The sequence below is a fragment of the Bos indicus genome, chromosome 24 (assembly GCF_029378745.1).
Source record: "Bos indicus isolate NIAB-ARS_2022 breed Sahiwal x Tharparkar chromosome 24, NIAB-ARS_B.indTharparkar_mat_pri_1.0, whole genome shotgun sequence".
Classification (NCBI taxonomy): Eukaryota; Metazoa; Chordata; class Mammalia; order Artiodactyla; family Bovidae; genus Bos; species Bos indicus.
The window spans coordinates 48,955,136-48,976,489 of record NC_091783.1 but is presented as its reverse complement, the minus strand read 5'-3'; the positions used below and the strand labels follow the sequence as shown (position 1 = coordinate 48,976,489).

General features: G+C 53.6%; 1 protein-coding gene across 3 annotated transcripts in view; it reads left to right on the top strand.

Moving 5' to 3' along the window:
* SMAD7 (SMAD family member 7) overlaps positions 1-20,215 on the top strand; it is a 30,290-nt gene extending 10,075 nt beyond the window's left edge. For all 3 annotated transcript variants that reach the window (XM_070779024.1, XM_070779023.1, XM_070779022.1), the window contains one exon: positions 18,209-20,215. In XM_070779024.1, coding sequence (XP_070635125.1) covers positions 18,209-18,747 — 539 coding nt within the window. In that variant the 3' untranslated portion in view covers positions 18,748-20,215. The remainder of the gene's footprint in view (positions 1-18,208) is intronic.
* The last annotated feature ends 1,139 nt before the right edge of the window (positions 20,216-21,354 follow it).

Below are 21,354 nucleotides of genomic sequence, written 5' to 3'. Positions count from 1 at the left end.
TTGTTCTAAAGATGTCCTGTTTCCACCTGCTTTTCCCACCCCAGTATGCATGCCATCACAGGATTTTCTAACAACTAGCTAAAACAAGAGGGGAAGTAACCTGGGGGAGAAAAGAGAAGATCCAGTAGAGTCCTGGGCATTTGCCTTTGGGACATTCGTGTAGGTGGGATCATGGCAGTGCAGATGGAAGCTGTAAAGCGCTTCTGAGAGGGGACTTCTAACTGGTCAAGTGTCAGTCAGTCTTGGTTCCTCCCAGCCAGTTCCCGCTGCAGGAATTGATCTTGCCGAGAATGTCTTCAGGGAGACCCTTGTTTGTTTTGATTTCAGCACAGTATATACTCTGGCTGTTATCTGAGACAGAGGGTATTGTTTACTCAAAGCTCCTAATGAGAGCTGAGCAGGAAAAAAGAGGAACCCAGAGAGGGCAGGGGGCTAGGGGGCGTGAGGATGAGCGTGGACCATGGTGGTGGAGGAGGAAAGAACATACAGGGATGTGTGAGTTGTGTCTCTTCTGCTTTCTAAGGCTGAGAGGGTTCCGGAAAGAAAGAAGGCCAAGGAGGAGGAAGGGGTCTGGGCGAAATCGTGCACTCAGGATGTTGTTAGACGGTTTTATTTTTTAAATCCTGAATGTGCAGGAGGAGTCCCAGCCCCTCCGAACCACATGAAATAAGCAAGGGAAGTGGTAGCTTTTGAAAGGGGGCTTTTCGGAAGGTTTGTCTCCTTGATAACATCTTGTCTGTCTCCTCTGCTGGAGGAAGTGACGACACCAGCCTCCTTTCCCGGCCCCAGAGCCAAACGGTGTGACAGTGTTGCCCCTTCTGAGATGGGTGGGCTTCCGAGAGTTTTTCTAGTCCTGGAAAGACACTGGGGGTAAAGCAATGATGAACCCCCAACCCCCATAGTAACTGCAGTCAATGAATGAGGAGCTGCTAGGAAGGAGTGCTTGTCTCTGAAGGGCTAGCATGGTTCAAGGGAACTGCAGAAAGAAAAAAAAAAGTGATGGGGGGGCTCCACATGAAAGAGCATTTGTTTTGAATTTTAGCTCTTGATTTACTAATTCCCAAGGCTTCAAAGTTTGAGCTCTTTCTTCTTTCCGTTCAGAGTTGGAGCGGTTTATTAATAATGTGCTGTGGGGGGAAATTGAAGAAACTGTTTCTTGGGTTGTTGCCAGTGGTTTGGGGGTATCTGGAGGGGAGGCAATGGGCGCTGAGAAAACCCAGGGCTCCCATCTCTGCAGTGAGAATGTCCCCCCACCCCCCGCAAAAGATGACTAGTGGCCCAGGTCCAAGGTGGAGGGTTTTGCAAATGGAGAATGCCCAAACCTCCTCCTTTCAAAGAAGTTGATCTTTCATGGGGGGTGGTAGGGTGGGGGTGGCCAGGATGAGGCCAGTTGAGGGGGGTGCATTAGCTGAATGAGGCAGGGCTGGGTAGGGGAAGAAAGAAGGCTGGAGGGGGTGTGCCTGCCGTGCTGAGGGCCAGGCCAAGTGGGCATCAAGGTGGGGAGCAGGGAAAGCGCCCACACGCCCCTGCCCCCACCTCCCCCTGGAAATCACCTCTCTGAGTGTCTCTTTCACAGGCCCCCGCGTGCTGTTTTCCTTCCTGTCCTGCCCTGGCTGAGAGCGGGCCTAATGAATGGGGCTCAGTTTAGGGTGGGAGGAAGGTCGGCAGCAGGAGCCAGGGCTTGATTCTCTTGGCAGGGGAAGAAGGGAAAGAAAAAACAGTGGTGTGAAAACCTGGTGTCTCGGAGGTGGGGGTGGGGGTGTGCTTGAAGGCACGCCCCTCCTGAGATGCCGGGGTGACTCCAAGGCTGGCCCTTCCCTTTCCTGCGAGGAAGGGGAGTGGGCGGGCAGGCGCTCTGGGAGCCGGCCCGCTGGCTGCAGGTTGGAATTCCAGCCGCGCAGCGCGGGACTGGCCGGTGAGACACAGGCCCGAGCCTCTGGGACTCAGTGAAACAGACCCCACCCCTGCAAGTTTCCTCAGTCTGGGAAAACGGCACACATTTTTAGAAGGCTGTGACTCGGTTCCAGGAGATTGTACTTTCATTTCTGACAGCCGGCTCTTCGAGACAGATGGATTGCTCGGTGCCTGGTTGTGTGTGTGTGTGTGTGTGTGCGCGCGCGTGCGTGTACACGCATGCACGCGTGTGTGCGGGCTGCAGACGTACAGATAGACAGTCCCGTGCACGCACACATGAATGGGCAGATGCCCGTGGGCAGGCTCTGGGTAGGCCTGGGTCCCTCTCACGCGGGTGTCGGTGAATGACAGACAGCTCCTCCTTGAGGATGTGTGCTTGGGGCCCGGGGAGTGTTTATGGACTGGTTCTGAATCGTGATCGTAGGTGTCGTACTTCTTGAAAGACGTGTAGAACAAATCCTGTTGTTGGCATGCATCCTGGGCCAGGCGTCCCCACCTTGGAGAGGTCTGACATCGATGGGAAGCTTCTGGGTTCAGCTTGGTGGTGGAAATGGAAAAGATTTACTTGCAGAGCTTTCTCTGTATCACTGGTAATTGAAAGCATGCGTTTGAAACTGTCATCTTTGCAGCCTCCATCTGCAGTTTGGGGGCGGTGGGGGAGCTTTCATTCAGCTTGTCTGCTGTCCTGATTTGGGGCGGGGGAGGTGGGGGTGTTGAAGGAGTACCGCCTCACTTGTGAGTTGGGGTTGTTCAGCTGCAGAACCTTCATATATTGATGTCTGAAGCTGGTTGGGCCTCCCTGGTGAAGGGCAGGGATTAGAGGCCAGCGTCGTTCATTGTCATTTAAATTTCAAAATGGGGCTTCCCAGGTGGCACTTGTGGTAAAAGAACCCACGTGCCAATGCAAGAGGCATAAGAGATGCTGGTTTGATCCTTGGAAGAGGAAGTGGCAACCCACTCCAGTATTCTTGCTTGGAGAATCCCATGGACAGAGAAGCCTGGCAGGCTACAGCCCATGGGGTCACAGAGAGTCGGACACGACTGAAACAACCTAGCAAGCAAGCAGAACTTCAAAAACGGTGCCACTTTCGAGGAGGGCTTCCCTGATAGCTCAGTTGGTAAAGAATCTGCCTGCAATGCAGAAAACTCCTGGTTTGATTCCTGGGTCGGGAAGATCCGCTATAGAAGGGTTAGGCTACCCACTCCAGTATTCTGGGCTTCCCTTGTGGCTCAGCTGGTAAAGAATCCACCTGCAGTGTGGGAGACCTGGGTTCGATCCCTGGGTTGGGAAGATCCCCTGGAGAAGGGAAAGGCTCCCCACTCCAGTATTCTGGCCTGGAGAAGTCCATGGACTGTACAGTCCATGGGGTTGCAAAGAGTCGGACACGACTGAGCAACCTTGACTTGGAGGGTGGTGGGAGGCAGTGGAGACCTAGTATGGATGTGTCTGGTGGAGGGGGCTGAGCCAGCCCTCTCTTGCCTGTGCAAAACCATGCTCGTTGGAGACACGGTTCTACCAGCCCAGGGGAGGCCTGCTTCTTTGCCAAGGTCTTCAGATCCATGTATCACTTCTAGTTCTGGGTGATGGGAGTGCCCTTAGGCCAGCATCCATTCCAGGAACGGTTCTTTCCTCTTCTTTGATGCCTGCTGGTGTCTCTGAGAGCCTCAGAGGAGAGTCTTCAAGAACACCTGCATGATATGAAACCGTGGTCCTGGCTCCGTCCACCGTCAACTTGGGCCCAAACCCAAGGAGCTTAGGCAAGAGCGTTCCATCCTGTTTTTAAGGAACGTTATTCAGCTGCGTTTGTTGTCTGGTTGGGAACAGTGATGGCAAACTGGGGATTTGGCCTGGGTGCCTATGTGTGTGTGTGTTTTAATGTCCCCTTCCTGTGCCTGGAAACAGGCAACTTGTGGTTTCTCTGGTATCTGCCATGGGGAGTGGGGTGGGGGTGGGTTGAGTTCATCTAAGTGGCCAAGAGCGCGGGCTTTGGGGTTGTCAGACGGAGCAGCCCATGTGACCGTGAGCAAGCCCCTTATCTACCCACTCCCTTTCCTTCACGCCACTGTGAAGAGTGACAGTCTGGATCTCTGGGGACCCACACATCCCCTAGTGCCAACCTGATGACTCAGGCCCAGGCCAGCTCACCTGGTGCACACCCATTGAAGACCAGTCACAGACAGCAGCTTAGACTCTTGGCCTCTTCTGCAAGCCTTGAGGTCATGCACTCAACCCTGGAGAAGGGCTCACTGTTAAACTCCCTTTGTCCTGAAAAGAATGAGGCAGTCAGGCAGGAGTTAAATGCAGGGTGACAGCATTTAAAGGCTCTGGAGCAAATTGGGGCTGCCCTGCCGGCCAGACTAGATGGGCTGCTGCCTCATGCATCCTGTCACCGAGACAGAACCTGGCCAGCTGTGGAGGGGGAGGGGGTCAGGTGAGGGTCAGGTTTTGGTGTGTCTCTTGCCACAGTCTGGGACACTAACCCCCCCTCCCAGGTAGGCTTTGCCTTAGCAGAGCCCAGCTGTCGGCCTCTGGACCTGAAGAAATGTCAAAAGAGTTACGATCCAGTTGGGCTCCCTGGGCTACTTCCTTGCTGCTGTTACTGTCCCACGACACTGCTCCTGCATACAGTGCTCGAATTAACGCTCCCTTCACGGCCGGTGTCTGAAGCCAGTGGGAGAAAAAAAAAAAGCACAGGCGGGGGTCTCCAGACCTGCCTGCACGTTAGGACCCCTGGGGTCTTTCACCTCACGGTCTGCTGGCACGATCCCAGCATCAAGTGTTTTTTGAGGCCTGCCGGGTGATTTCAAGGTGCAGACAAGTTGGGGAGCCTCTGATGTAGGGGGTAAAAGGATCTCTGTTCCCATGGGGAGTATCTCTGGTAGCTTCTCTTGGTGGCTGTGCACAGATTCTGTCTGTGCTCCTATGGTGAAGAATTCAAGTGTCTTGCTTGTTGAGCCTCTTCTCAGCTAAGACATTTGCTCGGTTGTAGGGGTTTCCCTGGTGGCTCAGCGGTACAGGATCTGCCTGCCAATGCAGGAGACGTAGGCTCAATCGCTGGGTCGGGAAGAACCCCTGGAGAAGGAAATGGCAACCCACTCCAGTGTTCTTGCCTGGAGAATCCCAGGGACGGGGGAGCCTGGTGGGCTGCCGTCTATGGGGTCGCACAGAGTCGGACACAACTGAAGCGACTTAGCAGCAGCAGCAGCAGCAGGGGGTTTCTCTGGTGGCTCAGCGGTACAGGATCTGCCTGCCGATGCAGGAGATGTAGGCTCAATCACTGGGTCGGGAAGAACCCGTGGAGAAGGAAATGGCAACCACTCTAGTATTCTTGCCTGGAAAATCCCACGGACAGAGGAGTCTGGCAGGCTACAGTCCACGGGGTCACAAAGAGTCGGTCCTGATGTAGCAACTAAACAACCGCAAGAAATTTGACAAGATGTATTAACTCTGCCCCTTCCTCCTGTTGGCTTTGCTGTAGTGAAGGACATTATAAAAGTGACCCTGAGACAGGGTTTCCTTTCAGGATGATGAAGGTGTTCTGGAACGTGGTAATGATGTTGCTCAGCTCTGCAGGTGCTGTCAGTGTCGTTAATGGTAAATGTTATGTGATGTGTATCTTGCCACAATCTTAAAAAATAGCGACCTGCGGTAGCTTTTAAATACATGCAGGTATTTAGATAGTGCCTAAGAAACACCGGCTCTGGAGGATAAAACACTGGGAGCTATTGGAGGCAGACACTTATTTCCAAAGCATCTCTGAGGTCTCACAGGGTGGGGGAGTGGGGTGCAGGGAGTGGGAGGGATTGATCAAGGGCCTGTCTCTGTGATTTTTCAGCCTTTCCTTTTCCATGTTGGTGGCAGAAAGGAGAGACAGGAAGGTTCCCTGTGGCTCATTTTCCATGGCTGACCTTTCAGCAGGGGAATAGGTCCCCTTCTTCCCTCTGCCCCGGACGCTGTTTTCCTCTGGGCAGCCCAGGGTCTAGTAAGCAGCCCTGCAGGGGCTATCTCCCAAAGCCTGGGGTCCTCCTGGCTCCCGCTGGGCAGTCTGGACCCCTCCTCTGGTCCTGCTGCCCGAGCCTCTGGTCCATGTGAGGTCTTTGCTGAGGCTGTAGGGCTGCAGAGCAGGCTAGTGACTCGTGGGAGCCCTGCCTTTGCAGGAGCCCTGTGAAAGGATACTGTACAGTGTGACCACTGGGAGGTCACCACTGGCCCAGCCATCTCTCTCGCTCAGTACTGAATGGCTAGCCCAGTCTGGCTGTGTGCCTACTGTCACAGACAGGCTTCCTCTCTGGGCTATTTTCAGCGGGAAGATATTATTAACTGCTGAGGCACAGTTCTCAATTTAGTGGCTAACACACCAAGAAAGCAACATTCCCTTGGTGGCGGCCGCTCTACCTAAACACATTGGCTCACGGCGGGGTGCTTCTCCCCGTGGGGATCTGCACCTCTAGCCCACTTTCTGGGGCAGCTGGGACTGTAGATTCAGCAGCTGCCATAGAGAAAAACGAGGCTTTTTCTTAAAGCTGACTCAGTTAGAGGTGTAGACAGTGATTGTGGTTTATCTTCTAAGATGAGGAGTTCTTTGTGACTGGCATGGGGCACTGCACGGAAATAGGAACTTTCTATGGAGTTTAGGGCAGTTGTTTAAACCAGGGTGATAACTTTCACCTTGGAAGTGAACAGGAAATATTGGGACAAGACAGGAAATTGCATCATTCCTTTTATGAGAAGAACTCCAGAAAAAAGTGGTTCATGAAAGGTAGTGGCTGCGAGGAGGCCAGCCGGGTTCTGTTTTGGTTTGTTTCTTTCCTAGCCCCTTCTTTTCCTTCCACTCTCCGAAGAACTTTTAGGCCATTTTCATTTAAGAAAGAGGCTGTTTGAGAACTTTATGTTATTTTTATTATTTAAAAAAATTTTTTTTTTTAACCAGAAGGGTCACCTTCAGTTGAAATGTTAACGGCAGCCTTATTTCCCGGTTTACTAAAGAATCTTTCATGACTTTTTCAGCTTCCTTCCCCAAGTGGTGAAGCTGAGCAGCTCTTGGCTGGAAGCGAATTTTGGTTTGGCTACACAGTCTTCTTCCATGCTGAGCCCCACCCTGTGTCATTAGCTCAGTTTTAACTTGCAAAAAAAAACAACACACACACACACACACAAACAAACATATTTTGGGGGGCAGGGGGGTAGGTAGAAATCTACTGATGCCCATAGCCTTTTCACCCCAGCGTGGGGTCCCCTTGACCACGGTGCCTGACACCTGGAAGGCTGGGGCTGTCTTTATTTACAAGCTCTGAGCCTCCTTTTGCTCAGGGAGTCCCTGCCTTAGCTTCCTGAGTGTCTAGTGCTGGGGTTCTGGTGAAAAGAGGTGGCAGACAACAGTTCCCCTGGTGCAGCTGTGCCCGGGAGCTGTGCTTTGCCCTGGGGCACAGGGGTATCGTGGCCCTCAGACGCCCAGTAGCTTCCCCCAGAAAGAGGGCTTGTGCAGCCCCTTAGTGGAGAAGGTGGGGTTGTGCCGGGTGTGAAAACAGTTGTCATTTTACTCATCTCTGGGTTTCTAAGTCCCCTCTTTGACAGAGTCATTGTTCTCTGACGGGGGTGGGACATGGGACAGGACCCTGACCCCGGCTGCCAAGGAGCCATCTTTAGGATGGAGACCAGGAAGAAAGAAGTTTGTGTGTGGCCGGCTTGCTCCTTTCCCCCCCAGCTTTTTTTTTTTTTTTTTCTTTTTCCTTATTGGGCTTTGTTTTGTTTTCATAACACAACAAGGGCCCTGGGGGTGTGTAAAAGCATTGTGGAATACTTGGTGGGGGTAGCGTGTCCAGACCGAGCAGGACGCCAAGGCAGAAGGCTGTGGGCAGGTGGTGAGCCCACAGAGGTGGCCTGGCCGGCGCCTGGCTTGGAAACACCTCCCGGGATCAGCCGCAGCCGGCTGGCAAGGAGCTGAGGACAGGGGCTCTCTTCCTGCCTGCGCAGGGAGCCTGGGGCCAGGCCTCAGCCTTTCTGGCTGACCCCTGCCTGGAAGGCACCCTCCCAAATAGGTGGGTTCACACGGGCCACCTCCTGCCAGTTGGAAGCTGGGGTGGTGGTGGGGGTGGTTGGTGGGGGACCAACTGCTTTGGGAGAAGCCAGCGTGTCCCTGTGGTACAATCACTTAGCAGTAATTTATTGAGCACCTACTGTGTGCCAGGCTCTGCTGAGCACCTACTGTGTGCCAGGCTCTGCCAGGCACAAAGGCTGTGTAGTTCTTGGACTCTGCAAAGGGTTACAGTTCGTCTGAGGGTGTTAGGGGGTCAGTGAGGTGGAGGGTCCTTGGAGCAGAATTTGGCAGCTTCCGAGCTGTGGGGTGAGCTGTTGTTGTAAGACACAGCTGAGGTGCAGGAGCGGGCCTGGGGCTGTGCTTTGCTTGTGAAGTCTGTTGAGAGCCGAGATAAAACAAAAGCTTGTTGATAAACAGAGGTCTGTCTCCCCTGTTCCTGTGTCTGTCCCTGCTCCCCATTATCTTGATGGTGAGATAACAGCCCGTAATAGCAGGAGGTAGGGTTGTAGTCCAGACCCTGGCCGTACCTGGGAGCACAGCTGAGCACGCAGTGGGGGCAGGGGCCATCTGGAATGGTAGCATTTATGTCTTTACAGCCACAGGGGAGGTGGGACGTTTCCAAAGCCCGGGAGTTTGACTTATCTAACTCTGGGGGGCTTGATTCTCTAGAAGGCCATCTGGGGAAGCAACACTTGGTTTTTAATTTAAAATCTGACGGTCAAGTCCATTTTTGAGTTCCCAGATGATCTGAGAGTTGAGTTCCCAGATGATCTGAGAGGCTCTGACCCGCCTGCGGGTGGGGTTCCACGAGGTAATCTAACACCTAGTTACCAAAGGGTTTCATGTTCGCATGCATCCTGCTCTGGCTGTCCCCCTGAGGCCGACTGACGGCTTCTTGGGAGTTCACTGGTTTCATTCATTCGTTCTTGCTCCTGTGTCAAGTCCGAAGAGCTGTTTTGCCCTAGGGTTTGTTCCCGGACAGTAAGGGAAGGGTGGATTTCAACTCCAGCTTCCCTCTTGCAAAATGTGGAGTTTCTATCTTTTAGACTCAGGTCACCAAGCCCGAACTGGTGGCTCTCGTGTTTACTCATTTCTGTGTTGCTTTTTTTTTTTTACTTTTTAACTTGGGGTTAACAGGAACAAAAAAGGACTAAGCCCAGAAAGGACTGTGCTGTCAGTAAACTCGCCTTTCTGCCTTTGCCCCCTGGAGTTTAAATCTCCATCGCCCTTTCCCACCTTGCGGTTGGTCTGCTGAAGTTGGCAGGTCTCCTTCTCCAGTAGGCTCAGCGAGCTTCTGGGGCTCGAGAGGGCCTGGAAGAGCTGCTCTGCTCAGAAAGTGCCTGGGGACCTTGCCAGCCCCAGGGCAGCCTCCCAGCCAGCGCGGCCCCTCCCCCTCATTAATCAGTAACCCAGAGGGAAAAGCAAGAGATGCGTTCTTCCTATGATCTGGGTGCACAGTACAGTTCTTAAAAACAGATGGGCCCCATCTCCAGCTCAATGGGATCAGAGTCAAAGCCCCGCTGGGGATGTTTCCTAGGGAAGAGACCTGGCATTGAGGGGCTTGCAGAGATTCAGAAGCTGCCCTCGTCCCCCAGCCCAATGTTTGTCAGATGCCCAGGATGGGTTTGGAGAGGTTACAGTGGGAGGGAAAGTGCCCACTCTCCAGGTTTCCGTCCTCTGGGCTGAGGTTGGAGGCACAGCCACCAGCTGGCTGCATGGCCTTTGTGGAGCCATTTTTGTCCTGGACCTTAGTTTTTTCCTCTACAAAATAAGCCAGTGGACTTGGTTCTCACGCCCCTTGCAGCACCGAATGGCATCCTGTGATCTGTGATTTTTGGTTCTTGGATTGGAAGGTGTGTGAGAATGAAACCTCTGTTGCTGAGGTGGTGGGTAGCTCATGGGCTCTTCCTTTGGTGAAGAAAAAGACTGCCGTTCTTCAGGTTTTTTGTTTGCAGACTCTTTCAAGAACGAGTGAAAGCAGAAGGATCATTTCCCCCAGAAAAATGCATATGCATACCAATATTTGCAGGTATTTCCTGGGGTCCTTCCCCCAGCAGCCCCCACCGAGGAATCCACTGTACTCAAGAAGGCAGGGTGAACTGGAGAGGATTAGGAGAAGCCGAGCCTTTTCCCCCAGAAGTGGAATTGCCGGGCACGTGGTCATTCTGTGTTGGGTTTTTGGAGGCAGGGCCAATCCTGACTTGTGTGTCTGTATAGATGGATCACAGATCACTTGAGGCAACCAGGTGGGCTTGAGGCTGAGTTCTGGGGCAGGGGGGTGGGGGGTGGAGTGAGGGGTGCAGTGGAGGAGGAGGGGTGGCCTGGCTCTGCGGTTATCCCCGCCAGACTGGAACCCACATTTATGCGAGGCCCAGAGTCCTCTGAAATGTGGGGCACACAGCACAGAGCCACAGGGGGGCCTTGAGAAGGGTGGTCCAGAGTGGGGGGACTGGAGACTTAAGGGTGGGAGGGCCTGCGAGGAGTGGAGGGTGGGGGGCTCAGGCCCAGGAGGTATACTGGGTGCTTTGGGGGTGAAAGGGCTGAGATCGCTGAACAGTGAGTGTGCCAAAGCCAGGGAGATTAGATTACGGGGCAGACAGAAGTAATGATTAACTTTCCCTGTCTGCACACCGGCTCCTCTCTGTCGAACTGTTGTTTTTCCCTGCAAGTACAGTGCGGCCCTGGCCTGGCCCTGCTGTGGGGTTGTAAAGAAAGAAGGAATGAGGGCTGGGAGTGAGTGGGGGGCGGGGAGCCAGGGAGCTGGCCGGAGAGGAAGGCTTTTCCATCAGATCCAGCATTGGAATTTATTGGCCGGAATGCAGTAAATGTTCAAAATGCCATCCCGTCCAACAGTTTTCATAATTGTTATGGAACAAGGGGAGCTGGGGGAGGGGAGGGATGAAAAGGACTTTTGTTTCTCGCTGGATTTTTCCACATCTTCGGACGGTTTCTCTACCCTCTAGAAAAAAAAAAAATCGAGAGTTGAGCTGAAGGAGGGTGGGGGACGGGGTGGGGGCAGGGCCAGCATCTGGGGCTGGAATACCTTGCAGGGAGCCTAGAGGGTCACTGCGGGCTCCCCGGGCTTTATTAAATCGAGGACCACAGCAAAAGCAGCTCCAGCAGAGCCTCCAGACACGCAGAATCAGACCAAAGAACTGCCCTGCACCTCTGGGGGTTGCGTCCTTTCGGAAAATTGGCTTATTCTGCATCTGTGTTTAAGATTCTTGAATGTGTTAGCCAGCGAAACTTACAAGTGGTCTGCAACAAGAAGAAAATGCAGGGCTTTCTGGTGGTTTAAGAAGAGGTTCTTTATTTGTTGGGCTGCACACCCCCAGTTGAGAATCTTCCTGCGGAATTTGGGGGCGATTTCAGGACCCATTGCAGGTGGGGATGGGGGTGGGTGAGAGTTGTGGGGTATTCCCCTCCTTTTCATGTCTTCGTGGAAGTGGCCAGGATCCTCCCCCCAGGGGAGCAGGTCGGAGAGCAGGTGACAACCGTGCAGGTCTGGGGGGCTCTGTGTGTGCAAGTGTGTGAACCCCCTTTCTGAAGGGAGCTGCTGAGTTATGTGAGGAGGGGGGTGATGGTGGGGATGTGGGCGTTGCACCATGGGGTGGAAGAGACTTGAAATTCAGACTTGCAGGATAAGGCTGGATGCACACTAACCAACCGCCGGGGAGGCCCATTTACTGTAAATATTATGAATGGAGTTGGCCGGGCTGGGAGTCCACACCCTTCCTCTGAGGCCTCTGGGAGCCCAGCAGAGCTGGCCTCCTCAGAAGGCAGGCAGCCGGGTACACGCTATAATTTGCATGGCTGAAGGCTGGGGCACAGGAAGCCGAGTCAGCCGGCTGGCGAGACAGATGGGAGCTTTTGATATGTGTGGCTTCCCGCCCCTGCCCGGCGCTACCCTCAATTATATCCTCTGATGGCAAAACACTGCTCTTAGGAGGGACCCCTGGGCTGGGGGGCCTCTGACTTGGGCCATCTGAGGGGCTCTGGGGGGTGGGGCTGGGGCCCATCGTGGGGGAGCAAGGAAGTACATTTTACCTCTAGTAACGGATTACTCATCACAATTTTTAAGGCACAGTCACGAAATCTTCAAGACTAGCAGGATCTGCCAAGTGTGTAAGCTCGGGGAGTTTGCAGGAGGAAGGAGGGTGACGATGAGTGAGAAGCTTCAGGGCACCAAGCCCGGTGGGCATTGGAAATAAAATAGCAATACAGGCCACCCTCCCCTGAGGACTCACTTCTTCCTGGGGGCCAGGCGTGATGGGAGACAGGAAGAACACAAGTTTGTAACTCTTTGCAGTTAGGGGGAAAAAAAAATTGGATTAGAGATGGACCCAGCCAAATCTGACTCCCATCTCCTTTTCCTTCCAATTTTGTTTTGTTTTTGTTTTATTGTTGCAAATGAAATGCAAAAATGTGCCCCGCTCCTCAAAGTTATTTTCTTAACTCTCCGGAAGGTAGTAAAAATAAAGGGAACCAGTGTTGTTTAATACTGAATCTCCCCGAGTGGAGCCGGAGCCTAGCAGAGCCAAAAGGGGGCCCCTCACCCACCTTCCGGTTAGCTGTGGGCAGGTCACACTGCGACTCTTGACGGGGCAAAGCCACTTGACCAAGGTCACAGAGCAGCGGCTTATAGGCAAAGAAGTCTTTTCACTCCTGGCTTCTTGGTGCAAGGGAGCCGGACCCCACACTTGGGGACAGAGTAGGCATAGCAGTTCCAAAGTGGGCTCTGAAGGACACTTGTTTTCCCCTCTGGCGTTTGGAGAGGACTGGTGTGGCTTTAGAGGCCTGAGGTGGCTGCCCACCCACAGCTCACACAAGGCTGTATTCTGGCCTTGAACCCAGCTCTGCTCTTCAGCAGGTGATAGGTGTCTCCACCTGCCTCGTTCCCCCTCCATTAACATCAGGATGCTAACACCATGCAGCTTCACGGGGTCCCCTATCTGTGAGCCCCTTTCCAGTGGGTGTAAAGTGTCACCCTAGAACCCTTCTCCGATTTGGGGTGAGGTGGGGGTGGGGTGGGGTGCGGTCTGCATTTTCTGAGCACTTGGAGAGCCTCCGAGATGATACGCCCCCTAAAAGTTGAGAACCTTCAGTGTGGCTGCTGGCCAGGCCCCGACCTCTCACGGACTTCTAGCAAATTGTCATAACACCAGTGAAGCCACTACTGGGAGCTCCGTTTTAGGGAGCCTCTGTAGGCAGATTTGAAGGGAGATGTCTGACTCCATAGCTGGGAGATTGGGCCCAGGGATCTGAAGAAGCGCCCTGGCCTTTGAAGGAGAGCCGTTGGGACCCCCTGCCATCCCCAAGTCCAGCCACCTTGGTGGAGAACCTCATTGCCAAGCTCTGGGAAGGGAAAAAAAGAGAAATCCAACCTTTTTTTTCTGCCTTCTTCCAGCCAGAATTCATTCTTGATCCCTTTGATGCAAGAGCTTGGAGGGGTGGTGATGCGTCTCGTCTCAGCATTTGTTGGGTACCTGAGAGTTAACCTGAAGCATTTTGAATTGGTTTCAGCCCCCATGGGGAGCTTGTGCTAACCCCCAGAGCTGTCTTTGCTGCCCCTGGAGTCTAGGGGAGCAGCTCTGGCGTCATCTTTCGAGTTGCAGATGAAGCTGTAAACGTGGCCGATTAGAGCCACCCCAGAACCCAGACTGAGCTCAGATGGCGCAGTAAGCGCTTATGTATTTGTTTTAGTTTGGGGCCATTTGCTTCCCGAAAACTGAAAACCAGTGAGAAACTTTTCGTTAATTGTGTTGGGGGTGAGATTGGATGCGACGGGTTGGCACTATTATCTCAGTCCCTGTCCCTGGAGTGGGCTGGCTGCTCTCAGAACAGCCAGTTTCCTGCCCAGGGTGGGGACCCAGGCTGACGGGAGCTGTTAACCTTTGGGACGACTGCTCAGGGGGAGGACAGGATGAGGCAGCCCTCGGCGGCGCCGGGAGTCCCGAGGAGGGAGGACCCTGGACCTGAGAGGCGAGGCGTGGCCATGTTTGCATCCCAGGGTTGCCGGGTGTACTGCTGGGCCTGCATGGGTGCCCTCCCGTTGCCCTCCTCGGCCTGGGTTCCATCCCTAACCGCCGGGGAGGGTGGTGGCTCGAAGACCCATCCCACTGTTGGTAATGAGAATGTTGGATAAGAGAGGTTAGTTTCTTTATCATCCAAGTGCCTCTCAGAGAAGAGCATTCCAGCTCCCTGCGGCCCCTGGCAGTGGGCACGTAGGGCTCAGTGGGTGCCTGCTGCTGAGACTCTGTGCTATCTCGGTTTCCCAAGAGCATCCTTGTGAAAAGTCGGACCCCCGCCTCCCCCACCCCATCAGCACCCCTTCTGTGTGTGGATCCAGCTTGCATGCAGTGGCCTCACTTCAGATGTTCGCAGAATCCTCCTAGGTGCTTTGGAACAGCTCTGCCTCTCTGGCCTTATGGTCACCTTCCTAAACTGGAAACGACATGGTACCATCAAGGCCCTGACCTTGGCCTTTTCTCTGTCCCTCCAGTTTTTTCTTTTCTTCATCATCTCCTCACATCTTCAACTAAAAAAAAAAAATTCCCCTCTTACCTACAGTGTGGCCTTGAGGTCTGGTCACCCTGTGCCATTGCCATTCCAGGCATGAGATTCATTCATGAGCCTCTGGTCTTCTAGAAGGGTCTGGTCTGTTCATTCATGACCAGGGTAATTAAATAACTCTTTGTGCGAGGCAGGGAGCTCCTTGTTAAGTGGTCTTCCCTAATGCAAGTGCAAACACGAGGCAAAGTCCTTCCCCTTCTCCACACCGCCTCCCTCCTTTTCCTCTTAAAGGGTAGATTTTTATGCTTTAAGGGAAATTGGGAAGTGGAGGGGGGAACAACCTTAAAGGAATTTTAGGCCGATTCAGCACTTTTCTGGGGTTGCTCCAAAAATTCCCTGCACTGTAATAAAAAGAAAAAATTGTGAGCAGGCATCTGATTAGTTCGCTTTTTACAACACAGCTTTTCTTTTGGATGCTTTAAAAGGCACAAATACGGTTTTAAGACAAGCCCCTGTACAGTTTTCTGAGAAGGGAGAAGTTGTTGAAAATACCGGAAAAGGTTATAAAAGCTGAGGGAAATTAACAAGGGATGGAGAGTTGTGCCTTTGGAGGTTAAGTATCAGCCCCCAGGATACGAAGACCCTTCCTCGGTCCTTCTAACGAGGTGGGGGGACTTGTTTTTCTGTGCACGGCCCTCCTGGCTCCTCACCTCGAAACCTGGGAAGCCCCAGGAGCTGTCTGCACAGACCTTTGTGGGGAGACGCTTGTGGGCTGCGGGCCTGGTTCAGGGAACTGTGTTTCTCTGAAGATGCTGCTGAGGGCTTCCCAGAAATGTGCCCAGACGCCAGGAGTCGAATCCGAAGTGGCAATTTGGGGCATTGCACTGCGCCCCTCGACGTGTGCTGCGTCCCCTCTGGCGAAGGGTTTGCGTGAGAGCCTGTTTTTGTGCTCAGAGCTAGAGTTCAGGAGCAGCAAGGAGAAGAGGTATCAGGGTACCAGGGGACTGCAAGGTGACATGGGAGGGTTGGTGAGGGTCCTCCTACCCCCCACTTAGGGCACTTTCTGTGGGCTTTCGGGGGGCCTTGTTCACATCCAGGGACACCTGCACGCTGCCGTTTCTCTGGGCTGGGCCATTCACCTCCACAGAAAGAAGCTCTTTGCAGGGGATGTCTGGAAGCAAATTGCTGGGTGGACTGGCGGGCTGCACAGATGAAAGAGAAACCCACCAGAATGCACCCCCCCCCCCCGCCGCCTACTGTCCATACATCAGGCCCCAGCCCCCAACCAACTTCCCCTGCCGCCCTGAGGCCCAGCAGGCAGATGAGGCCCCCACCCAGCTTCTCCTGGCCCCGGGGGGCCTGGTACAGGGGTCACTTGATCTTCAGCCCCCTGTCCTCCTCTTACTCCTCCCCCCGCCCCCCACAAGCCCTCTGCTGGAGAGGGTGCCAGGTTTCAGGGGAGCCACGCCAAGGGTCTCCTCAGCCTCCCTCCCAGCAACTCCTTCCTTTCCAGGCCAGTTTGTTGTCCCCAGTTGGGATAATAGCACTTCTTTCGGTTTGAAACACTCTCCCAGCTGCGACAAGCAGGAGGGGAGGGCAAGCGCCCCGGGCCTTGCAGAGGAGTGCCTTCTCCTCCCCAGCAAACTTGGACGCCAGAGCGCTTTTATTTACGTGGCTGTTCTGGGGCTTTGGTGTAGCAGCCGTCAGAGCCCAGCTCCCTCGGCAAGAGGGTTCAAAGATTGCCAGCGCTCACGAGTTTATTAGCAGTTGATGGATACTTTGCAGAAACAAGTTAATGCCTGATGACTCACCTTCTGCTCCGAGCCCTTGTCCCTCTCTTGTTTTTCCATATGTTCCCGTGTGTGTGCACGCAAACACACACTCAAAACACACAGTTGAAACGCACTCACATTCAGGCACATAGCCTCTCTCGTGCTTGTAGTTCAGAAAGGCCAGTGAGGGTGGGAGCGGACGGGCCAGGTTTCTGGTGTTGATTTCAGGGGTGGGGGTTGCAGGGAGGCTGGACCCTTAGTCTCCCCATTTTGTGTGGCTGGGGGGGCAGGCCTTTGAGAAGGCTGGGTGGGGTATCTTGGGGACCTCTGCTCAGGCTGTCCCAGGGGGTCACCAAACACATTTGTACAGACTTATTCACGGGACAGCATGCAAGGCAGGCTGCTGCTTTAACAAAAAAAAAGGTAATGGAGCTGACTGGTTCCCAGGTCCTGACATGCCTGTGAACGTTGGAGGCAGTTGATGTACTGAGCTGCGCTGGTTACCCAGCCTGCCGGGCAGCAGGACACGGGCCCCATCCCTGCTCCAGCCCTGGCCTCTGTCCTGATACCCCGGCATCACCCAGGTGCTAAAACCCAGGGGTTCCACAATCAAAGAGGCCCAAACCAATCCAGAGATGTCTCACACCACCCCCAACCTTGGTGTCCCAAGCCCCCCACCCCAGTAAGTGAGAGGCGAGGACTGCAGGGAGGGCGGGAGGAGGAGGCCGCCTGCCCGGCCTTTCCCCGTTTTTGTTAACAAATACAAGACTTCCGGTCTCCGCCCTGCCACCACAAACCACAGCGTTCCTGCAGCCTGGCCGGGCTGGGGGAGATTTATGGTTCCCAGTCTGAGGCCTGCCCCGCCGGCTCCAGCTTAAGGAGGAAGGAGGAGTTGGAATGCCAGCCGCTGGAGGCCCCCCTTCCCTTCCATGGATCCCCCTTTTAAAGACACCCACCCCTACCCCCAACGCCTGTTCAGGAAAAATCACCTTGCCTGAATCACCCCAGTCTCCCCTGCTGCCTGTGGGTAGAAGCACCGTCTAGGAAGGCAGGGGTGGGGCCTCCATGGGAGGAGGGGGATGGGAGGGGGCAGGGCACAGGGTTGGGTTGCTTCTCGGGAGGGAGGGGGAAGGGGGTGATGCCGGCAAGAAGGGCCTGCAAGCGTGGCCGAACCCACTGTAGACGTGCTGTCTTCTGTCTGGGCTGTGACACCAGGGTGCATGCTGTGATTTGGCGTGGAGACGTGAACTCAGCCTTTGTGTACAGATCTGCTGCTGATGGACACTCTGAGAGTTGCTTTTCTATTAAGAAGCTAGGGTTTTTTTTTGTTTTGTTTTTTTACCCCAAACCACCTCCATTAAAGTTTTTCCTGACAGTGGTCCCTTATGACCAAGGCACTGATCTGAGAACCGGGTGACAAGCTCAGAGACTGTCTAGCAGGTGTTCCTGGCGTCCAAGTCTGGCTCTTTCATCCCTGGAGCCTGAGGAAAAAAAAGCTTTCTGAGTCCAGGTTTTCTCACAAGGATGACTTGAGGCTGGAGCCACTGGCCTTCAAGGTTCCATCCCGTTTAAAAGAACTGAAATTCTAGCCCTAAAACCAGGGCCAGTCAACTTACTGAGTGATCTTGGCTTCTGAGCTCTGCAAGGATGGGGCTTTACCTTTGGCCAGGTGGGCACATGTCCTGTGTTCTTGATAGAGTCGGGGAGGTGGGGGGAATGGAGGGAAGAGACTCCCCAGAGAGCCCCGCGCCTAGAGGCAAGGCTCTTCCATCACGGGGTCGAGCTTTCCAGACTCCCCGTAGGAGGACTGTCCAGCCTGCATCACAGCCAGCCACCTCATACCTCCTTCTGTCTTGCATCGAGAGACAGACCAATCGTGGAGGTGTATGTATGTGTGTGTCTTGGTTTGGGGAGGAAAATGAGAAGGCCAGTTTCCATCACCATTGATCATGTCCGCCTTTTGTTTTCCAGATTCCCAACTTCTTCTGGAGCCTGGGGATCGGTCACACTGGTGCGTGGTGGCATACTGGGAGGAGAAGACGAGAGTGGGGAGGCTCTACTGTGTCCAGGAGCCCTCCCTGGACATCTTCTATGATCTACCTCAGGGGAATGGCTTTTGCCTCGGACAGCTCAATTCGGACAACAAGAGTCAGCTGGTGCAGAAAGTACGGAGCAAAATCGGCTGTGGCATCCAGCTCACGCGGGAAGTGGACGGCGTGTGGGTGTACAACCGCAGCAGTTACCCCATCTTCATCAAGTCGGCCACACTGGACAACCCGGACTCCAGGACGCTGTTGGTACACAAAGTGTTCCCCGGTTTCTCCATCAAGGCTTTTGACTACGAGAAGGCGTACAGCCTGCAGCGGCCCAACGACCACGAGTTCATGCAGCAGCCGTGGACTGGCTTCACCGTGCAGATCAGCTTCGTGAAGGGCTGGGGCCAGTGCTACACTCGCCAGTTCATCAGCAGCTGCCCGTGCTGGCTGGAGGTCATCTTCAACAGCCGGTAGCCACGTGGGGAGAGGGCAAGCGGGAGCCGAGCGGGCCCAGTCCAAACTACTTTGCTGCTAATATTTCCCTCCTGAGTGCTTGCTTTTCATGCAAACTCTTTGGTCATTATTTCCCCCCCACCGCCCACCCTCCTTCTTCTCGTCGTCCTTGTTTATGTTCTGTTTTGTTCTTTGAGAAATAGCTTATGAAAAGAATTCTTGGGGTTTGGAGGGGCGGAGAGTGGTATGGTTGGCAGAACAGTGCGATACGAAAAAGAGGAAGCAAAAAAATCAGTACCACCAAACACTGCGTAAGTGGGGAGCAGGCCCCACCCTTGGTGTCATCACTGCCCTTGTCAGGGGTGTGTGTGTGTGTGTGTGTGTGCGCGCATCAGTGCGTGCATGCGTGTGTGTAGACGAGGGAAAGTGGTGTGCTCTGTTTCCTATGCATGTTGCCTGCTGAGAGGTTTGTGTCTCCCTTGCCCTTTGGACACGCTCAGTGGGGCAGCGGGTGTCCCAGCAGAAGGCTCTGTCCCCAGAGCCTGGGGAAGCCCCCACCCCGCCTCGCCCCTTCTCGGACATTGGCCTGTCCGAAGGCTTCTCTGAAGCCACCCCGCCAGAGGCCGGACCAGAACCCGTTTCCCCGTGCTGCCTCACTCCCCTCTGGCCACCCCGCTGCCATCGTCACAGCTGTCTGTCTTGGCCATCTGCTCCTGGACATCTCTGAGATGGGCTTCCCAAGGGTTGCCGGGGCAGCCCCGTCACAGTATTGCTCACCAAGCGCCCTCTCAGTCCCCTCCACCTCTCCCCTGCCCTGGTTACATCAGGTTTTTCCTGGACTCACAAAGCCAGCTCAGCACTTTCCTCCCCTCCGCAGCCTGTGTGTTGAGCTCTGCTGTTAGACCAGCGAGGGGAGCAGCCCTCCACCCCCCACCCCCCACCCCTTCCCACCAAGAAGGATTCGGTCCATCTTAACCCAAGGTACCATCCTGAGCTGACACCTAACCCTATCATTTCTTCTACAACTCATACACTCGTATGATACGTTGACACTGCTCTTAGCTCAATGAGCATGTTTAGACTTTAACATAAGCTATTTTTCTAACTACAAAGGTTTAAATGAACAAGAGAAGCATTCTCATTGGAAATTTAGCATTGTAGTGCTTTGAGAGAGAAAGGACTCCTGAAAAAAAAAAACAAAACCTGAGATTTATTAAAGAAAAAATGTATTTTATGTTATATATAAATATATTATTACTTGTAAATATAAAGACGTTTTATAAGCATCATTATTTATGTATTGTGCAATGTGTATAAACAAAATAAAGAAAAGATGCACTTTGCTTTAATATAAATGCAAATAACAAATGCCAAATTAAAAAAGATAAACACAAGATTGGTGTTTTTTTCTATGGGTGTTATCACCTGGCTGAATGTTTTTCTAAAGGAGTTTATGTTCCATTAAACAATTTTTAAAATGTATACTTGATTCCATGTTGTCCTCCAGCTCCTTTTTCTTCTGACGAGAGGAGGGTGGGATGCAGCCATCAGAATCCAGGACACTTGGGGGTCTCCCAGAGCTTGGTGGGGGAGGAAGCTGGGTCGGGGGAACCAGAGAAGGGAGAGACATCCAAAACCGCTTGGTCTTCCTCAGATCCTTAGGCAGGTGTCCTCAATTTGTAACGGGCAACCTTGGGGACCCCTCAGTTGCAAGGGCAGCTGATTTTTTAAAGCCTGAAGAGTTGAGAAAAGGGGATGTCATGTCAGATGACAGGGAGGCGGTTGCCCTGAGAGAGGTAAAGCCCCAAGCACTTGGGCCCCTTGCTTCCTACTTGTTAACTTCTCGATTCACATTAAATCCCGAAACTAGTGCAAGTTTCCCAGAGGAAAGTCACTGCCACCCTGGGTTCCAGGACAGATTCCCTGAGGGCTGAAGCCCTGGGGTTGAGATGAGGCGGGGGCTGAATGTTGGTGGGTGGAGGTCTCCCCAAGGTCTGCCAAGTCCTGTACTGGGCACTTGGGGAGCTGGAGTTGGCCGGAAGGAGTGCCAGTCCCACTCTGCCTCTGCAAACACTCTTCCAGATCTCTAATCCCTCGGCCCAGACCAGCTTAGCCATAGTGGCATCTGCTGGTCAACTGCCCCTTCGGGACTGCCCCCTGGATTTCCACTGCTTGATCTAAGCCACATTTTAGGTCTCTCGCACAAGAAATAGTCCAAATCAGGCACCAAACGAGGCTGTTTTCGTGTCTCTGAGACTCTTGAACCTTAAGATTTTGGATATTGCAAACTGATACAGTTTCAGAAAAAAAGTTTTTGGAGGGCCAAAATAGGATGGCCAAGTTTTCCTTTTGCCAAATGACACAAAGCATTACAGCCTACTGGCACCGCTACTTTAATTCAAGGGAATTCTACAATTGTGTAGCGAGAAGTGTGTGTGTGTGTGTGTGTGTGTGTGTGTGTGTGTGTGCGCACGCGCGCGCGTGCTTAGTAGCTCAGACACGTCAGATTCTTTGCGACCACCAGGCTCTTCTGTCCATGGGATTCTCCAAGCAAGAATACCGGAGTGGGTAGCCAGTCCCTTCTCCAGGGGATCTTTCCGACCCAAGGATCGAACCCAGGTCTCCTGC